This window comes from Urocitellus parryii, chromosome 3 (assembly GCF_045843805.1).
Source record: "Urocitellus parryii isolate mUroPar1 chromosome 3, mUroPar1.hap1, whole genome shotgun sequence".
Classification (NCBI taxonomy): domain Eukaryota; kingdom Metazoa; phylum Chordata; class Mammalia; order Rodentia; family Sciuridae; genus Urocitellus; species Urocitellus parryii.
In genome coordinates, this window is record NC_135533.1 from 156,063,521 (window position 1) to 156,090,934 (window position 27,414).

Consider the following 27,414-nt stretch of genomic DNA (forward strand, 5'->3'; position numbering starts at 1 on the left):
ATTTATAAATTCCTAAGGAAACTGAGTTGGATTTTTTCCATTTTTTAAAAAATTTTTAATTTGGGGCCTTCTCTGTTGATGAGACTGAATAAAGCATAAGAGTTTAGAAATGGAGGGCTTAAAATCTGAGGTCTGAGGGTAGGAAATGTCCACAAAATCCCTAAAACTGAGTCAAATGAGAAAGATCAAGGCAATTTGAGGGGAAAGGGATATTAATGAATTCCCCATAGCATGCATGACTCATTAAGTCACAACACATCATTATAACCTCAATGTTGTGTGGCCAGTTGGAGACAGTGCTCTCCTTCTACGTTCATACACTCAAACCTCTTCCCTAGTATTGTGAACAGTCCTATTAGGGAATTCCACCTCTTGCACTTCAAGGGAAACATGTTGAGCTGTTTATGATAAAGACCTGACAATACATATATCTTCTCTTGGACTGAAAAGCTGGGACCAAGAAAGTCAAGTCACTGGTTTAAGTTACTTGGTTAGTTAGGCTATAGAAAAACTAGGACCAGCATACACCTCATTCTAAATCTATGTACTTTCATATGTTCAGAAAGTGATAAGAGAACATTTGATTTTTTTCCCTTAACACTTTGTTATTGAAACTTCCCTCTGATCCTCATGGTTAAAATTCTTACATGTAAATTGAAAAAAAGTTTCTTGTGTAGGATGACATGGACTGGGGATAAGAATGAAAGCTGGAGTCATGCACATTAGAATAAAGGAGAATGGGTATGATGACAAAATAGGTACAAATGAAATTCAAGAATTACATATGCATTTTTACTATTTCCACAGTTCTCTTGTCCATAAAAGTTATCATGAGATTGCAATATTTATATATTCAAATCAATTTAAATGAAATCAATGTTTATAGGTGTTTTGTTGACCCAGAGGACTGACACATGGAGAAAATATAGGACAATTTTGGTGTTTGAACAGAACTTTTAGTCTAGTGGCTCATTTCAATAAAAATTTTGTTTTTGTGTGGTGGCATGTGCTACTACTGTAGCTGTAAGACCTAAAAAGGGACATATTTAGTTTATAATGTAATATAAGGACTGAATTGTAAGGAAGTTTTGGGAGACCATGTCATATACTATCTATCCTATAATTTTAAAAATAAAATAGCTCTAATAAAGTAGAATAAAAGACGCCTTTAAAGTCAAAAAGATACCTACTAAAATAAATTGTGTGGGAGGTATAAATATTTACATCATTTTAAACTTATTTCTGATATTTTCTTGTGGGGAGAACAATGATTTTGATTTTCAGCTTTTTAGAAAGACTTAGTGGAAGGAGATGGCACATAGCCTTTGCTGGGAGAATAATGGTTCTAGCACGCTGGCAATGTAGTCTGTTCTCTTCCTATGTGCTGCTCCTAGAGGTGCTCTTCCCAGGCCCGCCTCCCTTGGGCAGCCTTGTGGCACTGGGTTGGCGGGGCATCCTTTGGCTGGATCCTTCCCGGCTTCCACGTTCTGCCAGTGTAGGTGCTCCACTGAGAGTAGGGCCGCCTTTGTTTCTCCCTAAGAAAACAACACAACGTTAGGAACCAGGGTAAACGCCATTGTCAAAGCTCAGTTAATTATATTTGTGTTCCTTGAGTAACATTCACGTTAATAGGTTACGGTCTGGGTGCCCCACATCAGTCTGGAGTCCTGTGGCTCACATCTGCCTAAATTAGCACATCCCAGAGAAGCCCTTGACAGTGTGCAGGGGGCCTTCCAGGTGTCACCCCAGGGACAAAGCAGGAATGTTTTGAAAGGATGTATATAGCAGAGATGCAATCAGGGAAAGGATAGCCCTACCTGGTCTGCCCTGGACAGTGTACATGATCTGCCCCTCAGCAGGTAACAGGAGGAACATGCTGCCACCTCCTTCCCAATGTATATTCATACTGTACCGTATGTAACTGCCTTGATCAGATTCTGACAGGAAGTACATTCACTAGAATTGAAAGCAGATTTCTGATTTTGAACATTATTTCTCATATTGTTTTTTCCCTACCTCTATGGACTATTCTTTAAATGCAGTGGTCAAGCCTCTTGTTTTCAGGGTTAGCTATCTGTTCCATAGTTGGATTCCTGCTGAGGTTTGAAAACTTGAAATTGTCCAACTGCTAGATAGTTAACCTGTGATGAATCCCACTAGTTCACATAGTCTTTGCTTTGCATATTCTTTTTTGCACAGAAAGAATGAAAGATCTGTAGCCACACTTGGACCAGAGTTTTATTTTAAAGGGATGGCTTCTCCTGGGCTCAAGATGTTGACAGTATGAGCAAGACTGAGAAGATCCTGTGGGGACAAGACATGACTGGGAGCAGGCTTGCTCATGGGGTCACAGTCCCTCACACATGTAGAGTCTATCTCTTCCCTGGCCTAGCAAGGTATGCTCTGCAGGTTTTGACCAGGATATATGTCCCCTGCTTGAGCCATGATATAGGGTTCCACCCCTATCTCTCCACCTCCAGATTTTTTCCTTGTCCTGATTAGACACAGGATACCCTGGCTACTTTGAGACCCCTGCTTTGTTTTCCCCTGAAAGTATTGAATCTAAGCTTTGAAGATTCCCAGATACTGATCAACATTGTTTAGGTTGTTGCCTGAAATACTAAAAGATTAGTATTTACCAAAAGATTAGTGTTACCAAACTCACAGAAACAAGCCCTCTCCTGTAGCCAGTTTCCTTGAACCTAAGATAAACTGTATATGCTGATCCCCTGGGGTTGGGGACATGCCAAAGTGACCTCTCTTATCACTGTATTTCTCCAGGAACATGCTACAGCCCCTTTATAAATCCCTCTAATAAATACTTTGGATTGATCACCCTGATGTTCTTTCTTTGACATTCCAACTGGCCTCAAGCCAGGGTGGTTTTAGGAGTTCCCCTACTGCTACTTTTGGGGGTAATTCCAGCTTTGGGCTCAGCCCTTTGATCATGGTTTTTCCATGGCCTATTCATCAAGTTTAGCCAAATAGCCTGCAAAAGAAAACTGTTTTTGGAGCAAAGATGCTACAAGGTTTCTTAGAATCCATGAGGTGGAAACCCATGTCTGAGATACTAGAGACACTGGCTCCTGCAACTCACTTTTTATGCTCTAGAATCCTCACCATGAAACTCTCCCCAGATTCTTTTTCTTTCTTTTTTTTTTTTTTTAAATTTGTAGCATAATATCCTTCATTGATATAGGTGGGGAATTCCTTTAAAGTCTGCTAACAAATTGAATTCAACAGTAGTCAAATTCATGATCAATGTTTTCATCAATATTGAAAAGCTTTTAGAATTTTTTGAATATTGCTTTGCTTTGTATTCATTCTCTGGTTAATGAAGGAATTTTGCATTCCTGAAAGACCTCCATGGGAGGAGGGTAATCACCTAGGAATGTCACTTGAATTCTTCAATTGTGATGAGAGCCTCCCCAGATTCTTGTACAATAGGATGGCCCTCCTTATGAGAATTTCCAGAAAGTTCTTCCTTGGAGAACTAGGGGATCTCTTCTGGTTAGGTTGGAAGGATAACTGTGGTGCCACACTTTGAATGCTGATATCTTGTCCTTGTCTTCCTTTGATTTTTCCCCTGTCTCACCTCCCTGGAGGTGATTACATACAGTTGATCACTCAAGTGATTACATAAAGTTGATTCAATAAAAATGTAGTCACAGGGTACCCACAATTGAGGAGTAGAATAGATTGGAGCATGTGGTAGGGTGAAGTTGGACTCACTCAGCCTACCACTGGCTCACGAAAATGATACAAAGTAGATAATGGTCAGCAGGAATTTCCTTTGGTACAAGAGGTCATCATTCTTGCCTTCATTGACTGGTCAGTGAGCAAAGATCTTGTCACCATTGGTTGGATGGGCCTTACTCTCAGCATCTCCTACAATATGCAAATGGTCATAAGGGGCCACAGTCCCTCTGCACGCTAAACCAGCATATGAAACTTTCTGTATCAGTTAGCCTAATCCTGGGTGCTCAGGTATCCACGTGCTGGCTGCAAGGGATGTTTCCTGACAGAAGCAGAAATACAGCTCAGGGTGGCTCAATCAAGCTCGCTCCCAGCAACTGGCAGGGCAGGTCTCAGACATGGGCCTGACTCTGAAGCCAGCTTTTCCTCTTGCTCTGAGTTTCCTCCTTGTCAGGATAATGACCAGGTCCACCTAGAAGATGAAGGATGACAAGGAAATGGAAAGGGACAAATCATGCCCATCTTTACATCTGACAGGGTCAATAAGCCCAGTGTAATATGAAAGAGTGAACAGGTATAAATCTAAATCATAGAATACATTAAGAAACAGTCTAAGACTTGGGGGTATAGCACAGTGATAAAGTGCTTGCCCAGCATGTACAAAGCCCTAGGTTTATTCCTCAGAATCACACACACAAGAAATTTATATAATTATATATATGTGAGATAATTAAATGGATTTTTATAATCTATGTATTATATATAATACATATACATTTTTAATATATATTCACATATATATATAAATGCCAACCCATTTGTCCAGCTGTGATTCTTAGAACCCTTCAGGAATCACATACTTTCACTATTAGTAGGGACACTGATCCAGGCCTCCTCATTTTATGTATGGACAAGGAGGCCAAGGGTTTTAGGCCAAAGGGGAATGGTCTGTAGTGACATGATAGAGAAGCCCTTACAGTGCAGAACTAGTTTTATCAAGAACAGTGGGGTTATTAAGGGTTGGTGGAGTGGGAGGGTGGTGGCAACTTATGCTCCCAGGCCTGGTCACTTTTAATGAACCAAAAATAAACAAGAATCACTGAATGTTTAAAATATCCTGCCTAGTTCTCTTCAAACTTTCGTGCCACTCCTACCCCTAAAACCAGCTGGTGATCTCTCAGAATTTTATGATCTCCTATAGAAGCAAACCCCAAAATGTATCAGTCTGTCAGCTACCCTGTCATGGTTTGGTGACATCCAGAAGCTAGGGAGTGGACCAAGTTGGAGTGGGATCCACTCTGCCATTTATCTTTTGAATAGCCTTTGTGAGCCCCAACTTGCCAACCCCTATAAACTTGACTGGCTGACTAGGCAAAGCAGGTAGAGAATGAGGATTTATAAAGATCCTTGGTGTAGCCAAGCATGGTTGTGTGCGCCTGTCTAGCTACTTGGAGGCTAAGTCAGGAGCCCACAAGTTTGAGACATCTTGGCAACATACTGAGACCCCATCTCATGAATAAATAAATAATAAATAGAAACCTAGTGTGTCCTGCTTTTCTCTGTTGGTCTAGGGAGGCTTGTCTCCTTTCTGAGTGGGAATGCCACCTTATGGTGACATGGGTCAGCAGGCATTGGTGTTAAGGAAGGTAAAAACAGGAGTGGGCAAGGAGAGGTAAGAACTGAAGAGAGGGTAAGAAAACACTACAGGATCCTCTTCAGGAGCATGCTGTGGTGAGGGCAAGTAGCATCAATAAGTCTATATCACACTGATCAGTGGCAAAATAGCAAGCCACCCCAAAACCTTCTTTAGCACACAAACTTGTGTCCTGGTAGAAGCCAATTTGGTTCCCCAGGCAAAGGGCACAATCTTCCTTAAGGCAAGAAAATCACAGGTCTGTGCTGTCACCAGCTACTACTGTTGCTCTCTGGCCACAGTAGAGGCCTACCTGATGCTTCCAGAACACATACAGACCTAGTGACAAAGACATACATATAGGATAGATGCACCCATGTGTACTCTTAACTTAGTCTATACTTGGGAAGGTGTTCTTTCATGTGCATGTATCTAGTGCCCCTACCCCTGGGCTTGTGCACGCATGCACAAACACCCACATCCACACACCTTTCCTTGGTGTTGCTGGAAAAAAGTGTTACCATCTAAGTGCTGAAGCAATGCTGTCCAACAGTAATATGATTTGAGCCACATATATATAATTTAAGTAGCCACATTAAAATGAAAGTCTGGGGTTGTGGCTCAGCGTTAGAGCACTTGCCTACCACGTGCAGGTCCTTGGGTTCGATCCTTAGCACCACATAAAAATAAATAAATAAATAAATAAAAGTATTGTGTCCAACTACAACTAAAAAATAAATATAAAAAAAATAAGGGCTGGGGATGTGGCTCAAGTGGTAGCGCGCTCGCCTGGCATGCGTGTGGCCCGGGTTCGATCCCCAGCACCACATACCAACAAAGATGTTGTGTCCGCCAAGAACTAAAAAATAAATATTAAAAATTCTCTCTCTCTCTCTCTCCTCTCTCACTCTCTCTTTAAAAAAAAAAAAAAGATAAAAAATAAAGAGAAAATGGGAAGTTACATTCAGTCAGTTATTTACAGTACTGGGGATTGAACCCAGGAGTGCTGTACCACTAAACTACATCCTCAGCTTTTTTGTATTGAGACAGAGTCTTGCTAAATTGCCTAGGTCTTGAACTTGAGATCCTCCTTCCTCAGCCTTCCAAGTCAATGAAATTATAGGTGTGTGCCACCATAACCAACTAAATTATGTATTTTAATTAACCCAAAATATGCAATATATAGTCAGCCCTCTATCTGTGGTTTCTACATCCATGGATACAACCATTTTGGGATTGAAAATACTTAAAATAGGGGCTGGGGATGTGGCTCAAGTGGTAGCGCGCTTGCCTGGCATGCGTGCAGCCCGGGTTCGATCCTCAGCACCACATACAAACAAAGATGTTGTGTCCGCCTAAAACTAAAAAAATAAATAAAATAAATAAATATTAAAAAAAAGAAAATACTTAAAATAGCCAGTGTGTTGGTGCCCACTTGTAATTTAAGCACACTTGTTGGTGCATACTTGCCTCAGTAAGAGGATCATACGTTTGAGGCTAGCATAGACAACTTAACCAGACTCTGTCTCAAAATTTAAAAAATTTAAATAGGGCTAAGGGGCTGAGGGTGTTGCTCAGTGGTAGAATACTTGTCTAGCATGTATAAGGCCCTAGGTTGGATATCCAGCACCGACAAAAAAAGCGGGGGTGCTAAGGATGCAACTCAGTGGTATAGATCCTAGGTTCAATCCCTACCACCACAAAATAATAAAAATAAAATTGGAAAAAAAAATTGCATTCTTAAACAATATAGCAACTACTTACATAATATTTATATTGGATTAAGTATTCTCAAGCTGATTTTAAGTAAACAAGAGAGCTGGGTATGGTGGCATACATCTGTAGTCCCAGATCCTCCAAGGACTGACACAGGAGGAATGCCTGAGCTCAGGAGTTCAGAGCCAGCCTAGGCAACATAGCAAGGCCCCATTTCTAAAAAAATAAATAGAGGCTCAGGATATAGTTCAGTGGTAGAGTGCTTGCTTAGCATACATGAGGTCCTGGGTTCGATCCCCAGCATCATCCAACAGACACACACAAACACCATTCCTTTGAAGAAGTGTTAGATAATTTTTATGTATATTAAAAAAGAATAAGTGTGGGGGGGCTATGGTTGTAGTTCAGTAGTAGAGCGTTTGCCTGGCATGTGTGAAGCACAGGGTTCGATTCTTAGCACCATATATAAATAAATAAAGATCCATTGACAACTAAAAAAATATTTTAAAAAAAGGATAAGGGAGGATGACATAGGTTATATGCAAACACTCTGCCATTTTATATAAGGGACTCAAGATTTTGGTACTTATGGGGGTGTGCTAGAACCAATACCCACAATACCAAGGGACAACTGTATTATCATTTCAACGTGTAATCAGTATATAGCCATGAGCTGTTGCATTCATTTTTGTACCAGTTCTTTGACATCCAGTGTGTCTTGACTGCAACAGCCGTACATGGCTCATGGCTCCCTTACTGACAGCACAGATCACATGACCCATCTTCCACATACCAAACCTCACTCTACATGTTCTGGAGGGACATATTTTCAAAACGTATAGTTTCCCTAAACCCAATTAGAGAACATTCAACTGAATTTAATTTCCCCTCAATGACTACAGGCCCTCACTGTGACCAGCATTCCCCATCTGTGTTTCTGTGTTTCTGAGGTCTTATGTTTCCCCCTTCTCTGCTGGGCATGGATGAGTCCCTGCAGGCTTCCTGGATGGCTAGGAATCCAGACAGCACCATCGTACTTGCTGTGATTTACAGACTCAAAACTCCTGAGTGGGGCTCTGGCCCACGTGGCCTAGAGCACCTCCACACTGAGTTCTGTGGGAAACCTAGGGCAAGTTAACCCCAATGGTTCCAAACTCTGTCATCCCAAATGGATCACTTTGAGCATTCATATTTATTCCACTATATATTTTGTCATTTATGAGGTAGCTGGAATGTTTGTGTGGGTGGATGCTATGACATATAGGCCTTAGAGATCTCTATCTCATCTGGTGGCCCCTTGGCTGCAGCATACTCCTGGCACAGCCCTACCTCTGCCTCACTCCTCTGTATATCCTCCCCACCAACCAGCCACCCCAGTCTCCTCTGTCCCCCTAGGCATCTTCTCAGGTCCTCCATGTCCTCCCAGGACTGGGATCTAGTTAAGCTTACAGGATTGAGTCTTTGAAAGCCAACAACCCTGTAGGGCCCAGCACTTCAAGCCACTCCTGTTCTTGTGCTGAGGCTTCTCCCCACTTCCCTGGGAGCCCCCATTCTTCCTCTCTGGTGGGTTATTAAACCCAGGAGAGCTTTACTACATCCCCAGCCCTTTTTATTTTGAAACAGGGTCTCACTAAGTTGCTGAGGCTGGCCTTAAATTTGTAATCCTTCTGCCTCAGCCTCCTGAATCTCTGGGATCAGAGGCATGCACCTCTGCACCCAGCTGAGCCCTCATGCATTCACACAGTGCCTCTGCTCCCTGTGCTTCACCCCCACATATATTTTGACTCTCTATGCTTTTTCTCCCTTTTCCTTCTGCCCCAGGTTAGGCCATGCTCCTACCAGTGGCCAGGACACAACACATGACATACCACTATCCTGCATCTCTGCCTCACTTTGTTCAGCCCTCTCCACATCACACCATCTGCAGGGCTGCAGAGGCCCTGCCTAACTGGCCCCTCCTGCCCCAACCTGCTATGGTAGTGCTGCAGGTTTATAACTGAATGGACCATACCTCTTTCTATCTTCATCATTGTAAGTTTATCTTCTTTCACTGGACCCAAAGCAAGTCCATCTTATCTACCTTCTGGGCCTTCATTGGCAAGAACTGGACCTGATACCTGGGGTTACTGATTGAGTGAGCAGCAATGTCCCTTCAAGTGAAAGAGACCCTGTTCCCAGTCTCTCCTTCCCAGTCCCTTGGCCCTTCCCCACCCTCCCTGGGCCTGAGCTCCAGGCAGTATCTGGAATCTGGAGAACACAGAGGGAGGGTTTGCAGGAGGGTGCAATCAAAGCACCCTGAGGCCTCACACACCATGCTCTGGGCATCTGGCAATACCCAGAAGATACCCCTGTCCAGGATGAGAGAGGAAAGGGGACTCAGATTGCAAGTATGACTTATAGGACAAGCTTACATCACTGTTATGGTACTGCCAAGGGGGCTGGCGGAAGCCATAGCATCTGTATTATCTTCTAGACTACCTATCTAGGTAGGGGACAGCATCTAAGAGGCTGAGATGCTTCTCATACCTGAGGTTGTGCTCCCAACACTATGCCATGTTGCCTCTTCCCTGCCTCTCAGCCTGCTGTCCTCCCCTGGAGTGGAGACCTTTACAGTGTAAAAGTCTTACCCACCAGAGTTAGTCTCTGGGGCATAGAGGTATTAGCCCCACCCCCTGACTAGCCTAACTACATGTTCTAGAAGTACTGTATCTTTAGTAAACTGAGTTAGAGAGAGTGGCCTGGCACTAAGCTGCAAGGCAATAATGGCCTGCACATTCTGCCCTTGCAGTTCAAAGCTGCTCTGGCCTCACATGTGCCATGGCAGTTTCCAAGGAAACAAGAGAGCACACCAACCCCCAGAGATAAGCCAATAAACACGACCTGCAAAAGGAGAGAACAAGCAGCAAGAGAACCGGAGGGAAGCGGGGGGCCCTGGAGAGAGAGGCGAGTGCGTGGCAGCTGGGCCGTGGAGCAGAACCGGAGAGGCCGTAGGCCGCAGGGCAGAGGAAAATGAGGACCTTGCAGGGGGGCTACTGTTCCTGGCAGAGAGAAAGGAGGCCTCTGGAAGTCAGAGAAAGACACAAAGAGAGCAGACAGAGGGTAGGTAAGTGAGGCGACCTGAATGCCAGTGCCTGGGGCCTCTCCTGGCTCAGGCATATGGATCCCCAGGGCCCTGGCACTACTCCCCTCAGGGACCTGCCTGTGTGGCTATCCCAAGTGCTTCTAGGCAGGAAGCCAGCCCTGGATCTCCTTTCATTTGCCTGGAAGATCCTGCTGAATTTCAGAGGGTTCCCAGGAGCCTCTCCGGGACAGAAGCAACACACAGGGAAGATGATCAAGGACAGTGGATCCATGGTGACATACTCTTAATCACCAGCATCTGCTCATTCCCTGTCATGATCAAGAAAATGAGGAAGCCCTTGAAACTTGAGTACAGAGGTGCTCCAGTAATCCTTGGAGGGAAGCCCGGCTGGCCAGGACCCTGGCCTGAGCTCAGGCCAGGGTGAGGTACAGGCAAGGGGGAGCATGCCCTGGACTATGTACACTTCCCTGAAGGTTTTAATGCCAGGACAGGTAACAAAGCCATCTTAATTCCCATGCTTGTGGAATGAAGGCATGAGTGAAGAGGCGAGAAGATGGGGCAGGTGAATCCCAGCCTGTTTGGAACACCCTAGGGCCCCCACTCTGCAATCATGATCTGGAAGTGCACTTCCAAGGGTGGCAATCGAGCCAGGGCCTTGAGTCTGTGGATGGCCCTAAAGGTTCTCACAGGAGACTCACTGGCAGGCATCGCCATTCACGGCTAAGCCTGGACTGTCCCTTGACACCTCAGCCACCGGGGAGCGGAAAATGGGGCCCAGCTCTGACCTCGGGTGTCCGACACGCCCGACGTGGGCAGAGACAAAGCCAAAGGGTCCTGGGGATCGCTCGCCAGCCTCTGCCCGGCACACATGGACTTGAGCATCTGGAAGACGGCGAGAGGGGCCACGTTCAGATTCAGCAGGTCCACCAGGATCCTGGTGAGAACAAAAGTGATGCTCAGTGAACCCTTCCCGCCACAAGACAGGCCTGCCCTGGAGACCCGACACGGGCTGCGGGCTCTTCTACACCAGTGGGTCCAGGCTGGGGCGTGGGGGAGGCCAGGAGCCGGGGTGTTTGCGGGTCGGAGGAGCAAGAAGTCAACACCCGCGCCCGCTCACTTGAACACGTCGGGATCCATGGCGGCGCCAGCCGCCTGCGCCAGCTCATACAGCTCCATCTCCTCGGCGCTCAGCACCTTCTTCCGCCGCAGCGCGAGTTTCTGCAGAGTTGCAGCCTCCAGAACCGGGGTCGCCCCGAGTCCGGGACCTCCGCCGGCAGCCGCCATGTAAGCTGCGGGTAAGAAAGCGCGCGCCCTGACCCTGCCCACCCGGCCGCCGCTCCGCCAAGTCGCAGTCGGACGGGAGTTCCCACAGCGCCCTCTACCGGCTGCTGACAACCATCCTTCTCCCTGCAGCGTCCTTGCACAGCCAACTAGACTTCCCCAGCTCTGAGGGCTGGCATGCGGGGCCGTCTCACGGAGTTATTCTAGCCCTAGACTTTTATTGAGGGCCCACTGTGTACTATGTAGTGTGTTAGGCGTGTGGATGCCATAGTGGAACACAGATATTAGCTTCTTACAATCAGATCTTCCCTGATAGACTGCATTGATCTTGCTCACTAACACAGCAACACCTAGCACAATGCCTGGCTTAGAGTGGACGCTTCAATGTCGCGTGTAATTGTATTTTGGCGTATGTCCTCCACTAGGGGCGCTCCTAGAGAACACTAATAAATGACCTCTGTGCGCACGCGCACTCTTGGCAATGGCTAAACGGGCGTTAGGGGCGCAGATGCTGCAACTGCGCACGCGCGTTCAGGACCACCTCCCTGACATCTCAAACCCGGGCCGGCCTTCGCTTTGCGCACGCGCCTTTCAAGGTAGGGGCACTTTTCCCGCCCTGCCAGGAGGCGTAACGCCCTGCGCATTGTGATGACGACATTTCGGCGCCGGGTCGCGGAATGGCGGCTTCCATACCTGAGGCCAGCGGTGATAGGGGTCCCACAGGTGAGTGACAGGAAAAGCGCGCGAGACAGCTCCATGCTCCGTCGTCGTCGTTGTCCTCGAGCCCTCGCCGAGGCCGTCTCCGTTCTTTCGCGAGCCCCGGGACTTGGACCGGGCCCCGGCTACTTAGCCTGGGCCAGGCCAACAAGGGAGCCAAGGCTCCCCTCTGGGCCTTTATGCCACTCTCCTGGGCTATACCTTTATTCCACCTTCTTGCGCACCCCATCCCGGTAGGTGCTCTGTTAACGTTCGTTGAACGAAGTGAGGGAAGGAAAGCTTCAAGTTGAAAACTGAGCCTTGTTAGCTGGGGCTGGGGCTCAGTGGTAGAGCGCTTGCCTAGCATGTGTGAGGCACTGGGTTCGATTCTCAGCACCACATATAAGCAATTAAATAAATTAGAAAGGTCTGTCAATAACTAATAAAAGATATTTTTAAAAACATGAGCCTTGGGCTCAACAGTGTTGAAGAGCCAGGTGTGGATCTTGGCCCAGCCTTTTTACTTTGTATGGTTCGACTTCTCCGGGCCAGTTTTCTCCTCTGTAATAGGAGACTCTTGATACTTTACTCCATAGAACGTTGTAAGGAACAGATGAGGTCTTATCAGTGGCGCTATACTCTAGATCTGATTGACACCGGCTGAGGACTGCCGCCACCAGAAACCCCCAGAGTCCTAGCAGTTCTTGAAGAAAGTGGGTGTGGAAGGGGTGGGATGAGGCTAATTCTTGGTGCACTGCGCGCGGAGGGGTGTAACGAGGGGACCATGGGTATAGGAATCTTTGCCCTCTTGGAAAGATCCGAATTTTATAACTCTGGGCTACATTTTTTCAGTCGTTGCCTAAGAAAGCTTCCTCTGAGCAAATATACACTTTCACTTCACCTCGAAATCTCTGCTCTTATGAAACAGTTCACAATTTTATGTTGCCCTGATCAATTTGGAGTAATGCAATGTTCCCTTTAACCAAGTAGGTCAGGACTGAGGTGATTTCAGTTTTCCACTGAAACTGATAACTAGTATGAATTGAAATAGCCTGGGGGGTATTTCTCTTGCCAAGTGGCAAAGATTTGAGTATCCTCTCAGCACCCCAACTGCCTACATAACTTCCTTATGCCCAACCAGTCTCCTTCCATATATAATCTTCCAGTTGTCACTTCAGCTTCTTTAATTGTGTGCTGAGCAGAGCTATGCTAGGAAAGCTGTCACTAGCCATTTGGTGGGACTCTTCAGGCTTCCTCTTTGCTCAGTCCAACTCTGTTTTCTTTTCTGGGAAGAAAGTATGAATCTAAAGAGCCATTCCAATTTTTTTTTTTTTTTTCCCAGAGACACAAAGGTTTATTTAGGAAAGCAGAAACATTCAAGGGAGATTGCGGTCTATCTCACATTCTGGGCCAAGAAGGGAGAGACAGTCCCATTCCTATTTTTTATTTTTATTTATTTATTTATTCACTTGGTACCAGGGATTGAACCCAGGGGCATTTACCCACTGAGCCACATCCCAGAGCCCTTTTTATTTTACAGAGACAGTGTCTTGCTAAGTTGCTTAGGGCCTCATTAAATTGCTGAAGCTGGCCTTGAACTTGCGATCCTCCTGCCTCAGCCTCCTGAGCTGCTGGGATTAAAGGCATACACCATTGCGCCTAACCTCCCTAATTGTTTGATGGCCCATTCAAAGGTTCCCTTGGCAGAGTTTGCTCTTCTCTTACATTTGTTCACTGTACAGAGCACCAGTGATGTGTTTTACCCATCTGTCTATGAGAGTTCTGCTATTTACTAGCTAGGTGGAGGCAAGTGACTTAGAACCTTTCTGCCTGTTTCCTCGTCTGTACTGATCTCGTGGGTTGTTGTGAGGATGTGTTTACTATTCTTGTTTTACAAACTTAGCAGCATAAAACAGCATCCATTTTGTTATCCCACAGTTACATAATCAGAAGATCAGGCAGGCTCAGCTAGGGTCTTTACTTTTATCTGCAGGCTCTAGGGAAGAATCTGCCTCCAAGCTTATTTAAGTTGTTGGTAGAATGCAATTCTTTGGAGTTATAGAATAGACTTACTAATTTTGGACTGCTCTTTTATCTTAAAATCCACTGAATTGGGACTTTTAATTGCATCTGCAAAATTCCTTCACAGCAGTACTTAGATAAGTGATTGAATAACCAAAATATAGGACTTTGGAAGGACTGCCTTTAAGGTAGGATTAAGTGACGAAATATATGGAAAGCCCTGAGAACCAGTTCTGGCATCTAATATAAGTGCCAGTTCTGACATCTAGTAAGGATTCACTACCACAAGTGTGGCTCTGAAGCTGGCCATCAAACTGTATGAGAATGGCATTTCTATAAAACATGGACATTGACAGGGCAGCATGTGTTCAGTTACACAGATGTTCTCCTGGGCATCTTAAAACTGCATAACATTCTATTGTATGGCAAATACTGAGATTTCGTCTTTGTTCTTCCACAGTGGTTTCCTAAGGCAATCATTTTTGACTCTCCACAGGAGGCTACCATGGCATTCCCTCACCTGCAGCAGCCCAGCTTCTTACTAGTAAGTATCAGGTACATTTGGGAGCATTAGAGTAATGATAGTTCTATAGCAGAGAGACTTGGGAGTTCTTTCCACCGATCTGAAGAACTTCAGTGGTTGTTTTTAAGGGATGTATGATGGAAATAACACCATACTTAGGGGTTAGAATGCTTAAGCTTGACTTTTCCTCCTTATTGGTATTATAGGACTTTGAGTTTATGCAATCTCTGAACTCTTTCTTATCTACACAATGCTACCATTCAAATTTAGATGCCATTTCCCCTACTTCCCAAAGCATGAGGAGGAGTAGTGAGAATGTACATCAGAAAACATAAATGTTGTCAATGAGAAATGGGGAGACCCTGTTATATTGGGGGTAGTTAGGACTACATTTAAGTGTTAAACAAGATTCTAGAGAAGTTAGTTATAAAGCAGATATCAGAGATGAAGATTTCTAATTTCAGTTCCCAGAGAATTCTTTTTGTAAACATCTATTTGAAAGGACATTCTTCCTTGGTGCACCCTACTAAAGCCAGTAGGCCTGATACATGGCCTGAACAGCCCAGGTCTTCATGAGTGAGTCCAGTCCAGTGAAATCCACCCTAATTTGGCTTTAGACATCCTTGGGTATAAAGCCCTCTTGTTAAAATTCTGGCATCTCTTCCTGATATGAACGTATTTGCATAGAGGTCTATTTTTATAGTTAGGGTTCTTTGCCCATATCCCATGACCTTGGATAGATTTCCTTGGTTCTGATCCTGAATGTTTGCTGATCTCTTCATTTCTTTCATGGTTAGTGTTGACTACAGTTTCAGGCTGCCGTATTTTTTAAGGTAATGAGTCCAGTAGATTCCTTAATATTAAGAGAGAAACTGAGCATGGTGGTATATATCTGTAATACCAGTGTCTTGAAAGTCTTAGGGAAAAGCTCACAAGTTAAAGGCCAACTGTATCAACTCAGTAAGACTATCTCAAAATAAAAAAAGGGCTGGGGATGTCGCTCCAAGGTAGAGTGTACCTGGGTTTAATCCCCATATTGCCAGGAAACAAAGAAAAAAAAACAAAAGCCAAGTGTACTGGTAGATAATTATAGTCCCTGCTACTCAGGAGGTTAAAGCAGGAGGATTGCAAGATCAGAGTAACTTAGTAAGACTTCTGTCTCAAAAAATAGGGCTGGGACTATAGCTTGGTAGCAAAGCACCCTTGGTTTAATCCCTAATACTGGTGGATGGGAGTGGAGGGTTAGCTGGGCTTGATAGCATATACCTGTAATCCCAGCAGCCCCATGGACTGAGGCAGGAGGTTAGGTTTGCAGGTTCAAGGTCAGCCTCAACAATTTAGCAAGGCCAAGGCTTCTGCTGCAACCCTCGTTATTTTATTGGGCATTCTCACTGATGATCTCAGTGCTATAATCATGAGTGGTTAATGAGGTGAGAATTTTCCAATTCATGTGTACAAACTCAGTGAGTACTTGAGAACTGTGAGAGGTACCCTACATAACACAAATCCTCTCCTGGCTGTGTGGGCTGACCCTGGTAGGAACCTCTGCTTGTGGGTGAGTGGAAGTCAGTTTCATTTTGACTCTGCACTCTTGAGGTAACAAGATGCCTAAAGGAGGATGCTGGGAAGCAAGCCTGAAAATTACTGATCTAGAGGAGTATAGAATTAAAACTTCTTTCTTCCAATAGCATTATTTGAGCCACTGATACACATAGGACCATGTGCATGAGGTGTCAGGGACCAGGCCAGTGGTTGTATAACTCATACTATTGCTTAGATTTCTGTTATGTATTTATTCATTTTCATGTGGTGGCAGGGCAGTACTGGGGATCCAATCCAGGGCCTCACACATTCTAGGCTAGTGTTCTACCACTGAATTACACCCCCAACCCTTTTTAAAGATTTTATTTTGGAATAGGGTCTTGCTAAGTTGCCCATCCTGACCTTGGACTGACTTGTGATCCTCCAGCTTCAGTCACCTCCAAGCAGCTGAGATTACAAGTGCGTGACTATACTTGGTTTGGATTTTTTTTGGAGTGGGGGTAATATTTTTTTAGAACTTGATGGACCTTTATTTATTTCATTCATTATATGTGGTGTTGAGAATTGAACCCAGAGCTTCACACGTGCTAGGCAAGTGTTCTACCACTGAACCACAACTCCATCCCTGGTTTGGATTTTTGTTTTGATTTGAGCCAGAATATTTGCAAAAACTGTGCAGTGAATACTTCATGTTTTTATTTTATTTTATTTTCCTCTTTATTTTCTAGGCTAGCCTAAAAGCTGATTCTATAAATAAACCTTTTGCACAGAGATGCCAAGACCTGGTGAAAGTCATTGAGGATTTTCCAGCAAAGGTACAGATCTGCTAGCCTCTGTGTTTGCAACATATCATATGATTCTTACATATCTCTGGTATATAGAGGTATAGAGTGCTATAGCCATCCTATAGTGCACAGGGCAGTCCCCTGCAACAAGCAGGTGTCCAGTTCAAAATGTCAATAGTGCCAAAGTTGAGAGATAAATCCTTAGAAATATGTCTTAATTCACACCTTGAAGAGTCAAGCCCAAGAAGCTGACCTGGACAATTAATATCAGATGACAATAGATCATGGTTAAATTTCAGGGGCCTGATTGTGAAAGAATGTTATTCTCCTTTTTAATGTCTCTTAAGATCAGAATTTCTGATATTTAATTAAAAAGTTTTTAATCACAGGTTCACTTATTTATCTGCCCCAAATATAATGTGGTGACGCTTGTTTTGGCATGTAAGTAACCCCAGTAGAAGAAACCAAAGCTGCTCTTCACTGTAGCACAAGGGTTTTTATGGATGCAGGGCTAGCCTTATGAATCTTTACCAAGGAGTGACCTCCTTAGAGGGAGGTGGGCAGTTGTGGTGCAACATGAAGCTGGGATGGGAGTGGGCACTGGTCCTCGGCCAGCCTGCTTAAAGGCTTACTGTACACTGTTTCAGGAGCTGCACACCATCTTCCCATGGCTAGTAGAGAGCATCTTTGGCAGCCTGGATGGCATTCTCATTGGCTGGAACCTCCGCTGCCTACAAGGGCGTATGAACCCTGTGGAATACAACATTGCAATGGAATTTCTAGACCCTGGGTAGGTTGGTTTGTAGCTGGAGAAGGATGGGGTGCTTCCTCATAATGACCCCATTTTCAAATAATTCTTTTTTTTTTTTGGTGGTGCTGGGGATTGAACCCAGGGCTTTGTGCATGCAAGGCAAGCGCTCTACCAACTAAGCTATATCCCCAGCCCTTTTTCTTAAATGTAAGAAATAATCAATCAGCCATGTATGGTAATAATCAAAAGGTTGAGGAAAGAGGAGCACAAGTTCAAGATCAGCCTGTGTAACTTATGAGACCCTGTCTTAAAAATAAAATTAGAAAGGCCGAGGATGTAGCTCAGTGGTAGAACATTTGCCTAGCATGCATGAAGCCCTGGTGGGTTCAATCCCCAGTACAGGGGGGTGAGGGAATCAGAGCAAGGTAGTTTGTAGTTGATTTGTCCTGTTTTTGTTTGATTTTTTTTTTTTTTTTTAATGTTCAGTGGCCCAATGATGAAGTTGGTTTATAAACTCCAAGCTGAAGACTATAAGTTTGACTTTCCTGTATCCTACCTCCCTGTAAGTAAGCCATGGTGGTGAGAATGGTGTTTGAGGCAGAGTGTTCAGGAAAGTAGCTATGATCATGAGGGGGCAGAGGCTTAGAGGTGTGGTGACAGTGGGCAGGAGAATTCCAGAGTCTGGTCAGAGCTCAGGAGGCATCACACATTAGAATTTTTAATATCAACTTTTAAAAAAAATCATTCCAAACTCTGCCAGTGGAGAAGGCACTATGCTGTCTGATGTGCTCCTGACTGAGCAGCCAACAGAGCCATGTGACTGGTTACTTTGATATTCTGAGCCTCCAGTCTTTTAGGGGAAAATTGAGGAATGACTTCCTATGTGGGTTTAAGAAGCAAGGGAGGTCTAGGGTTGTGGCTCAGTGGTAGAGTACTTACCCAGCATGCATGAGGCACTGAGTTTAATCCTCAGCACCACATAAAAATGAAATAAAGATATTGTGTGCCCACCTACAACTAAAAAGTAAATTTTAAGAAAAAAAGAAAAGCAAGGGAAATGGACTTAAAAACACACCCAGCTGCTACGCTTGCTGTTTATAACTTTTTTTGAGGATAAAAGGAAAAATTCTAAGCAAAATCTCTTTTGTCCAAGCACTGCCCACAGGAAGGACATTATCCACATAGGCAAGTTCTGTGTGCTGGTCTCTTCCTTAGCAGCCTTCCCAAAGGGCAGCACTACCTAGAGGGCACAGTGCTGGAGCCTGCCCATGAGCCCACATTTCTCTCTTTGCAGGGCCCTGTGAAGGCATCTATCCAGGAGCGTGTCCTCCCCGACAGCCCTCTGTACCACAACAAGGTCCAGTTCCCCCCAACTGGGGGCCTTGGCCTGAACCTGGCCCTCAGTATCCTTTGGTGTCCTGAATGGTGGGGAGGCTGTGAATAGCTCAGCACACATCATTGGAGGGTGGCCCACCAATACTGTTTTGCTCCTTGACACTGCTATCAGATCCATTTGAGTATTACATATTCTTCTTTGCCTTGAGCCTCATCACTCAAAAGGTACAGAAGGAATGCCTCTTGAGTGCCTTCTTGCTTTACCAAGTCCTACTGTGAAGGGTGGGGGCTTGGCCTGGGGTATCCCTGTAGTTGTTGGTGCTTGGAGGAAGCTAGCTTGGAACCCAGAGCCTACACTAATAATGAGTTTGGTTTTCTAGCCACTACCTGTGTCCCTCCATGTCCGTACTTCAGACTGTGCCTATTTCATCCTGGTCGACAGGTACCTGTCGTGGTTCCTGCCCACTGAAGGCAGTGTGCCTCCCCCACTCTCTTCTAGTCCAGGGGGGACCAGCCCCTCACCAACTCCCAGGTAAGACTGCCTTGGTCATAAAGGCCTGGCTCTTCTATAAAGAAGTGACCTGGTCAGTGGCATTGCCTACAGAGACAGTGGTACCACCCATTGTTTGAGAGTCTCTGATTTTTCTTACCTCTCATTTCCCAATGTCAGCCATCCTACTACAGACTGGAGGGCATTTTGTGTTGTAGTTTTTGGTGGTCTGTGGCTTTATTTATGACCTTCTGGTATGGGAACAGGCATATGTTCTCATAACAACCCTCACCAGTTGTAGCATCTAAACCCCATTGATGTGGCAAGCAGAGTGTAAGGTGAACAGTTATCCTGTGGACTAAAAATAATAGTGGGAATTTGTTTGGCCTCATGGGGAAGCCATGGGATGAAAAACCTTTTGTGCCAGGTTATATAGATTGAGCCTAATGCTGTACTGCACATCCAGGGGATGTATAGCAGTCTTAGCCTAAGTCATCCTGAGCATTCTCTGGATGACTCCTTGGAGCCATTATAGACTTAACTCAGGGCCTCTTGGCCAACTTTCCACAGGAGCCCCTCCTTCTCCAGTAGCAGTTGCCTGTGTTCCTTTCCTACTTCTTAACCTCACTGGCCCAGCTCCTACACTGGAAGGCTGCATACAGGCTGTGTGTTGCAGATACTGACCCAGCTCATATTTGCTGACATATGCACACTAGGCCATGCCTTCAGACAAAACTCACATGTGTGGACTGATGCCATCAGAGAGTGGAGAGACAGGTTTAGGAGACAGGAGAAGCTGCCTAGGTGACAACAGTAGCTGGTGACCTTGACTGTACTCTGGTTAAGCAGGATTTGGAGGTGGGTTGGAGTCATACCCTCTCTAAGGCAGAATGCAGCTTCCAAGAAGTATTCTGTTCTTGGTTTATTTAAATTTTTTATTTGGAAATAACTTCAGACTTACAGAAAAGTAACAAAAATGGTCCACAATCCTTTCACCCAGATTTTCAAATTGTTGACACTTTGCAATGTCTCTTTAATCCTTTCTCTGTAAATTCATTCCTACAGCACGTGCACGCGTGCACACACACACACACACACACACACACACACACACATACACACACCCTCCTCCCACCCCCCTTGGACTGTTGGAACAACTTATAGATATGCTACCCCAGGACCTCTTAATATTCCAAACTGTATTTCCCAAAAGCTGTTGCATTCTCCTACATGACAATGGTACTTCTGTCCACAGCAGGAATACTGTTGTTACATGGTAGCTAGTACTGCTACCAGTCATCACCTGATCCTCAGACCCTGTTAAGAGTTTGCCGTCAGCCACCCAACTCACATCTGTTACCTAACTGAGCCTGACACAGGCTTGCTCGATGTTTGCACTGGTTTCTCTAGTGCTTTTCAGTCTGGAACAGTCCCTCAGTCTCTGTCTTTCCCAACCATGGCTCCTCTTAATACACAGGCCACTTGTGTGTTGATGCTCCCTCACTTGAGCTGTCTGTTTTTTGTCCGCTCATGGCTAGGCCCAGCTTGAACTTTTTGGGCAGAACCACAACAGCTGTGATGTTTGGTTTTTCCCTGGTGTCCAGTTGGGAGACTCATGGTGTCCCTTTGCCCTAATACTGGTGATATGAGCTTGGTCATTGGGTTAAGGGTGTTAGCCAGATTTTTCTATTGTTAAATCCATACTTTGCCCTAAATTAATACTGAGGATTTAGTGGGAAGATAAATTGAGAGTATGTAATCATCACTCATGTTAGCATCCACTGTTGATTCTTACCCAAATCAGGTATTAATTGGGCAGTTGCCAAATGGTGATTTTCTGATTTCATCCCTTCAACATTTATTAAGTGGGCACTCTATGGTAAGGAGTCTCTTCTCCCTTATTTATTTATTTAAGAATATCACAGGCTGGAGTTGTAGCTCAGTGGCAGAACATTTGCCTAGCATTTGTGAGGCACTGGGTTCTATCCTTAGCATCGCATAAAAATAAGCAAATAAAATAAAGGTATGCTATCCATCTACAACTACAAAAAATTAATTAAAAAAAAAAAGAATATAAATATGGACCTGGGGGTTGTTGTATGTGGTTCAGTACCTTATATTCAGTTACTGACATCATTGATTTTGATATCCAGATTGCCCCTGGCTTAGACAGCAATAATCCCTAACTCAGGCCTATTTTCATATCACTATCAGGACACCAGCCATGCCTTTTGCCTCCTACGGCCTTCATCACACCAGCCTTCTGAAGCGACACATCTCTCATCAGACATCTGTGAATGCAGACCCTGCCTCCCATGAGATCTGGAGGTCAGAAACTCTCCTCCAGGTGAGAGCCCAGGAGGCTGGGTCTGTCTCTGCTTCTATTTCTTTTTTTTAGAAAAATAGTGGGGTTTTGTTGGTTTGTTTGTTTTGTTTTTTGTTTTTTAATATTTTTTAGGTGGACACAATACAATGCCTTTTTTTTAATATGTGCTGAGGATTGAACCTGGGTCCTGCTGGTGCTAGGCAAGCGCTCCACCGCTGAGCCATAATCCCAGCCCCCTTTGCTTCCATTTCAAAACAAACTGCTCAACCACTCTCCACCATATAGGGTAGAATGCTCAAAACATCTTGTGAGCCTGAAGGTAGTACTAAATGTTGGCATTTTCCTGCTGAGACATTTAGAAAACCTGTGAAAAGAAATCTATCCACCTTTCTAACCAATATGCTATTGATGATGTTTTCCATCACAGGTTCCCTTCCAACTACAAGAGTTTTGTTTTGCTTGGGGATAAAACTTAGGGGTGCTCTACCACTAAACTAAATCCCCAGTCCTTTTAATATTTTATTTTGAGACAAGGTCTAGTTAAGTTTCCAAGGCTGCCCTCAAACTTGCTTCAACCTCCCAAGTAGTTTAGGATGATAAGTATACACCACTGTTTCTGACTTGTTTTGTTTTTCTCTTGGTGATATAATCATTGCAGTTGCTGGTCATGGTGGCACACACCTGTAATCCTACCACTAGGAGCCTGAGGATTGCAACTTTGGCACCAGCCTGAGCAATTTAGTGAGACTCTATCTCAGAAAGGGCACAGAATATAGGACAGTGGTAGAGCACCCCAGGGTTTAATCCCTGTAAAACATACACACTAATAAATAAATAAAATGTTTAAAAAAAAAAAAAGATCTAGATATGTAGCTCACTGGTGGAGCACCCTGGGTTCAATCCCTAGTGTCATACATTTCCACACAAAAGAAGAAAGAAAGCGGGCTGGGGTTGTGGCTCAGTGGTAGAGTGCTTGCCTAGCACATGCAAGGCCCTAGTTTGATCCTCAGCACCACTTTAAATAAAGGTATTATGTCCAACTACAACTAAAAAATAATTTTTTTTTTTTAAAAAGAGAAATCATTGTGTGAATGCTATACATCCCACCCTGGTCCTCTGATCCTCTCCCATGTTGTTTTAAGATGTTTCCTTTTGAACACCATCTTGTGGGTATTAAATCTTGCCAGAGAAGCATTTTTATGATGCTGAAACATGAGGGCCCTACAAAGCCTCCACTTTGGTCAGAAGGGAGCCACTACCCTTCGTGTCAGGAGATGCAAATGGGAGGGGGCCCTTGCTTGGGCTTGCTCACGTCCTAAGTGGTCCTACCCTTTTTTCTTTTATTTATATACACATATACGTATACATATATAATTTTTTAAAGATGTAGATGCACACAATACCTTTATTTTAATGTGGTGCTAGAATGAACCCAGTGTTTCAAACATTTTAGGCAAGCACTCCACCACTGAGATACAACCCCAGCCCGGTTCTGCCCTTCTGTGTGCTGGCCACCCAGGCCCTAGAGAGAATCATCTGGTTCTGATGCTAGATTGTGGGGCTGACTTGTTATCCGAGTATTGCTATTGACAGCCTGGAACATGAATAGGATGGGATTTGGTCTCCTACCTTGTAGTGGTGTGTGGAGTGCTGTGCTTTTAGAAGCCCCCAGGTTATTTTTCACAGCAGCCCTAGGAGGTAGAAATGATAGGAATTGTCATATTGTTGTTCATAGAGCAGACCATGGTAGTCCAGATGGTTCAAGCTAATGTGGGCTCTGTGCTGTGTTGGCTATGAGGAAGGCAGGTGAACAGACACTTTCAGGACAGAGTTGAAGAGTTCTGTTTCAAGTTGTTTTTGGTACTGGGAATTAAACCTAGAGGTTTACCACTGAGCCACATCCCCAGCCATTTTTTTATTTTTTATTTTGAGACAGGGTCTCACTAAGTTGCTTAGGGCCTCACTAAATTATTGAGGCTGGCCTCAATCTTGGATCCTCCTGCCTCAGTCTCCTGAGTCACTTGGAATTATAAGCCTGCCCCATCATGCCCAGCTAATGAAAAGTTGGGTTTTTTTTTTTAATATTTATTTTTTAGTTGCAATTGGACACAATACCTTTATTTTACTTATTTATTTTTTATGTGGTGCTGAGGATCGAACCCAGGATCCCGCACGCACGTGCGAGGTGAGCGCTCTACTGCTGAGCCACAACCCCAGCCCGAAAAATTTTAATTGTGGTTAAAATATAACATAAATTGTATCATCTTAACTATTTTTTATAAGTGTTCAGTAGTACTAAGTACATTCACATTGTTGTGCATCTAAATTCTGAAACATTTTTTATCTTCAAAAACTGAAAGAATACCCATTAAACAACAGTGATCTATTTTCCCCTTCCAATCCCCAGTAATTATTATTCTGTTTTCTGTTTCTATGAATTTAACTACTCTAGGTACTTCATATCTTAGAATATTTATCTAGTTTACACAGTATTTACTTAGCATAACCTCCTTTTTAAGGCTGAATTATTATATGGATATATCTATTATATGTACATATCATCTTTTGTTTATCCATTTTTCTGTTGATAGACATTTGGGTTGGTTCCAGTTTTAGCTATTGGGAATAATGTTACTATGAACGTAAGGGTACAAATATCTCAAGATCCAGCTTTCAGCCAGGTACTCTGCCTGTAATCCTAGCAACTTGAGGCTGAGGCAAGAGGATCACAAGTTTGAGGCTAACCTTGGCAACTTATTAAGACCCTGTCTCAAAAGGACTGGGCAGGGGCTGGGGTTGTAGTTCAGCATAGAGTGCTTGCCGAGCATGTGGGAGGCACTGGGTTCAATTCTCAGTACCACATATAAATAAATAAAATAAAGGTCTATGGACAACCAAGAAAAAAAAAGACTGGGCATATAGTTCAGTGGTAGAGAGCCCCTGGGTTCAATCACTAGTACTGCATTAGAAAAAAAAAAAAAAAATCCAGTATTTAGATCTTTTAGGGTACACCCAGTATACCTAGGAATGGAATTGCTGAATCACATGTTAATTTTATGTTTAATTTTTTTTTGAGGCATCACCATACTGTTTTGTTAGAGTTTCTGTACCATTTTATTATGTTTCCACCAGCGGGGTACATAGAGTTCTATTTTCTCCACATTTTTATGATCAATTATTTTTTGATAATAGCTACCCTGTAGTCAATATTGAAGTAGTATCTCATTTTGATTTGCGTTTCTCTAATGATTAGTTAATGGTGAGCAACTTAGTGGCCATTCATAAATCTTCTCTGGAAAAATAATCTATTCAAGGTGTTTAGGTGTTTGTACTTTTTTTTGGTGCTGGGGATAGAACCCTGAAGGGTTTTTCCACTGAACCACATTCCCAACCCTTTTTATTTTGAGACAGGGTCTTGCTAAGTTGCTTAAATCCTCACTAAATGGCTGAGGATGGCCTTGAATTTATGATCCTCCTGCTTTAGCCTCCAGAGTTGCTGGGATTACAGGCATGCACTATTACACCCAGAAAGATGTTTTTTCATTTTTCAGTCAGGTTGTTTTAACTTTTTGTCATAGAGACTTTGTGTATATTTCTGGAAATTAACCCTGTATCAGATGTGTGGTTGCAAGTATTTTCTCCCATTTTGTGGACTGCCTTACTCTGTTGATAGTGTCTTTTGAATCACCAAAGTTTTGGTTTTAGTAATATCACAATGTCTTTTTTCCTTCTATTCACCTGTGCTTTTGATCTCATAATGAAAAAGTCTTGATCAAATCCATTGTCATGAGCTTTCTCTATGTTTTCTTCTAAGTTTCATGGTTTTAGCTCTTACATTTAGACTGCTGATCCATTTTGAGTTAATTTTATGTGTGGTATTTTATTCTTTTGTATGCGGACAACTGTCTTCCCAGCACTATTTGTTGGAAGGACTCCTTTCAGCATTGAATGGTCTTGGCACTGTTGTCAAACAATTTTGACCATGCTCTTTTGCAGGTTTTTGTTGAAATGTGGCTTCATCATTACTCCTTGGAGATGTACCAAAAAATGCAGTCTCCTCATGCCAAGGTATGTTACCATAGTTGGTCTACCTCTTGCCTTTGACCCTGGTCAATCTGCTATTCCTTGTCCATAGTCTGAGTTAGTTGTCACAGCCTAGATGGTGGGACACAGAAGCCCACCATCTACCCCTTACTCAGATGTTGAACACAAATGAGTATTGTTCTCCAGTTATATGGGCAGCTTGCACTTCAAGGGCTAAGCCCTTAAGGTCTAGTGGTCTATCCTTCTGGGGGTCTCCCTATGTGGATTCTCCCTGTGGCAGGAATGGCTGAGATTTTGGTGCTATTGCTCTGAGGGTAGGGGAAGCTGCAGTTGCCTCTGGGAGTCACATCCTGGTTTCCCCATTGCTATCAGCAATACTCTCATGCTCTCAGGTGAGGTAATAGCCCTCCACAGACCCCTACCACTAGTGAACCCAAACCTTCTTTGCTTGCTTGCACTGCATTTACCTACTCCACAGCATCAACAACAACAAAACATTTTTATAGTGGATGGGGCCTGCTGCTCTCCTGCATATGGCCCAGCCTGCCTCCTCCTCCTCCTCCCTCCCTTTCTATGGCTTTTCTTCTCCCTCCTTCCCTGGGCAGCACACTCATTTGCTGAGACATGGAGGTGGCAGAGTCCCTGAAACCTCCAGCTATTTCTGCCTTGGACTGGGCCCATATTAGTGAGTGTCTGCATAGGCACTTAGAGTCACAGCAAGGTTCACATACTATAAATAACTTGAATCACGTACCCAAGCCCCTACCCAAGGCAGCATTAACTGTACCGTCTGTTGCTATGGTTTCTGTGTATAAGTTTGCTCTACAGATGTTGATTTTGTGACAACTCCACAGAATTCTTAAAAATATCAAGATTTTTAAGAGTCTATGGGTGGGTGATGAAATTAAAAATGAGAAGGGTATGTGATAAATTATCTCAGATTTTGGGAAAGATCATGGTTCTGCTCCTGCTGCGGAGTCCTAGTTCTACAACCCCAGTGCTCTGCTGTGTGGAGAATGAGATTTGTACCTACTGCTGCTCTCTCAAAGCACACGGCACCCCAAATCTCCATCCTTGGCATCACATAGGAGGAGGAGAATGTGGAAAGGCTAAAGACTCTGTCCTGTGCCCCTTGATCACAAACAGCCTGCAATGCCCTTTCTTCCAGTGCTTCCAGTGTAGCCTTGCTTTATGTTCCTAGCTAGCGCATGGCAGCTGGGCTTCTCTCAAGTTGGTTCCCAGAGCTGAACTTCTCCCCTGGGACCCTGAGAGGCTCACTCAGTCCTGTGCATGATGCTTTGCTGCATTGTCTTCCTTTATGCTTATACTGCCTTCTGAGTGAGTGGAAGCTACACCTACTTTCAAGGGTCAACCAGAAAGGCCCTTCTGGACTGTCACATGAAGATCCTGTGTCTTCATGAGCCATGCAGAAAGGTCAGTGGGTTGTCCATGCTTAGGAAGGAAAGCACCTTCCCTTTGTCCCCAGCTTCCT

At 44.2% G+C, this 27,414-nt stretch overlaps 2 protein-coding genes across 8 annotated transcripts in view; one reads left to right on the top strand and one right to left on the bottom strand.

The window, feature by feature from the left end:
- Window positions 1-999: 999 nt before the first annotated feature.
- On the bottom strand, window positions 1,000-11,491 carry LOC113191834 (mitotic-spindle organizing protein 2B). Of its 2 annotated transcripts, XM_026401704.2 has the most exons (4): window positions 11,245-11,491; window positions 10,913-11,061; window positions 9,926-10,105; window positions 1,000-1,535 (listed from the first exon to the last, which is right to left on the bottom strand). In XM_026401704.2, exons 1-4 carry the CDS (start codon window positions 11,409-11,411, stop codon window positions 1,378-1,380), a joined length of 654 nt encoding a protein of 217 aa, XP_026257489.2. In that variant the 5' UTR covers window positions 11,412-11,491; the 3' UTR covers window positions 1,000-1,377. The 2 variants fall into 2 exon arrangements, with proteins under 2 accessions (XP_026257489.2, XP_026257488.2); XM_026401703.2 differs by lacking the exon at window positions 9,926-10,105 and having other exon boundaries at window positions 11,245-11,489.
- A 444-nt stretch (window positions 11,492-11,935) lies between these two features.
- Smpd4 (sphingomyelin phosphodiesterase 4) overlaps window positions 11,936-27,414 on the top strand; it is a 28,085-nt gene continuing 12,606 nt past the window's right edge. For 2 of the 6 annotated variants that reach the window (XM_077796158.1, XM_026401682.2), the window contains exons 1-10: window positions 11,936-12,131; window positions 14,587-14,670; window positions 16,920-17,006; window positions 17,624-17,766; window positions 18,214-18,289; window positions 19,022-19,130; window positions 19,235-19,287; window positions 19,443-19,594; window positions 21,767-21,899; window positions 25,875-25,946. In XM_077796158.1, coding sequence (XP_077652284.1) covers window positions 12,057-12,131; window positions 14,587-14,670; window positions 16,920-17,006; window positions 17,624-17,766; window positions 18,214-18,289; window positions 19,022-19,130; window positions 19,235-19,287; window positions 19,443-19,594; window positions 21,767-21,899; window positions 25,875-25,946 — 984 coding nt within the window. In that variant the 5' untranslated portion in view covers window positions 11,936-12,056. Of the gene's footprint in view, window positions 12,132-14,586; window positions 14,671-16,919; window positions 17,007-17,623; window positions 17,767-18,213; window positions 18,290-19,021; window positions 19,131-19,234; window positions 19,288-19,442; window positions 19,595-21,766; window positions 21,900-25,874; window positions 25,947-27,414 lie in introns of those variants that run through there. The other 4 variants (XM_026401680.2, XM_026401681.2, XM_077796156.1 and 1 more) reach the window with 3 other exon arrangements.

Coding starts and splice junctions, on each gene's coding strand:
- LOC113191834 (XM_026401704.2), bottom strand. CDS start 11,411: ATGGCGGCTGCCGGCGGAGGTCCCGGACTCGGGGCGACCCCGGTTCTG. Junction 11,062..11,244: donor ATGGATCCCGACGTGTTCAA/GTGAGCGGGCGC, acceptor TGTTCTCACCAG/GATCCTGGTGGACCTGCTGA. Junction 1,536..9,925: donor CTTGTTCTCTCCTTTTGCAG/GTCGTGTTTATT, acceptor TTGTTTTCTTAG/GGAGAAACAAAGGCGGCCCT.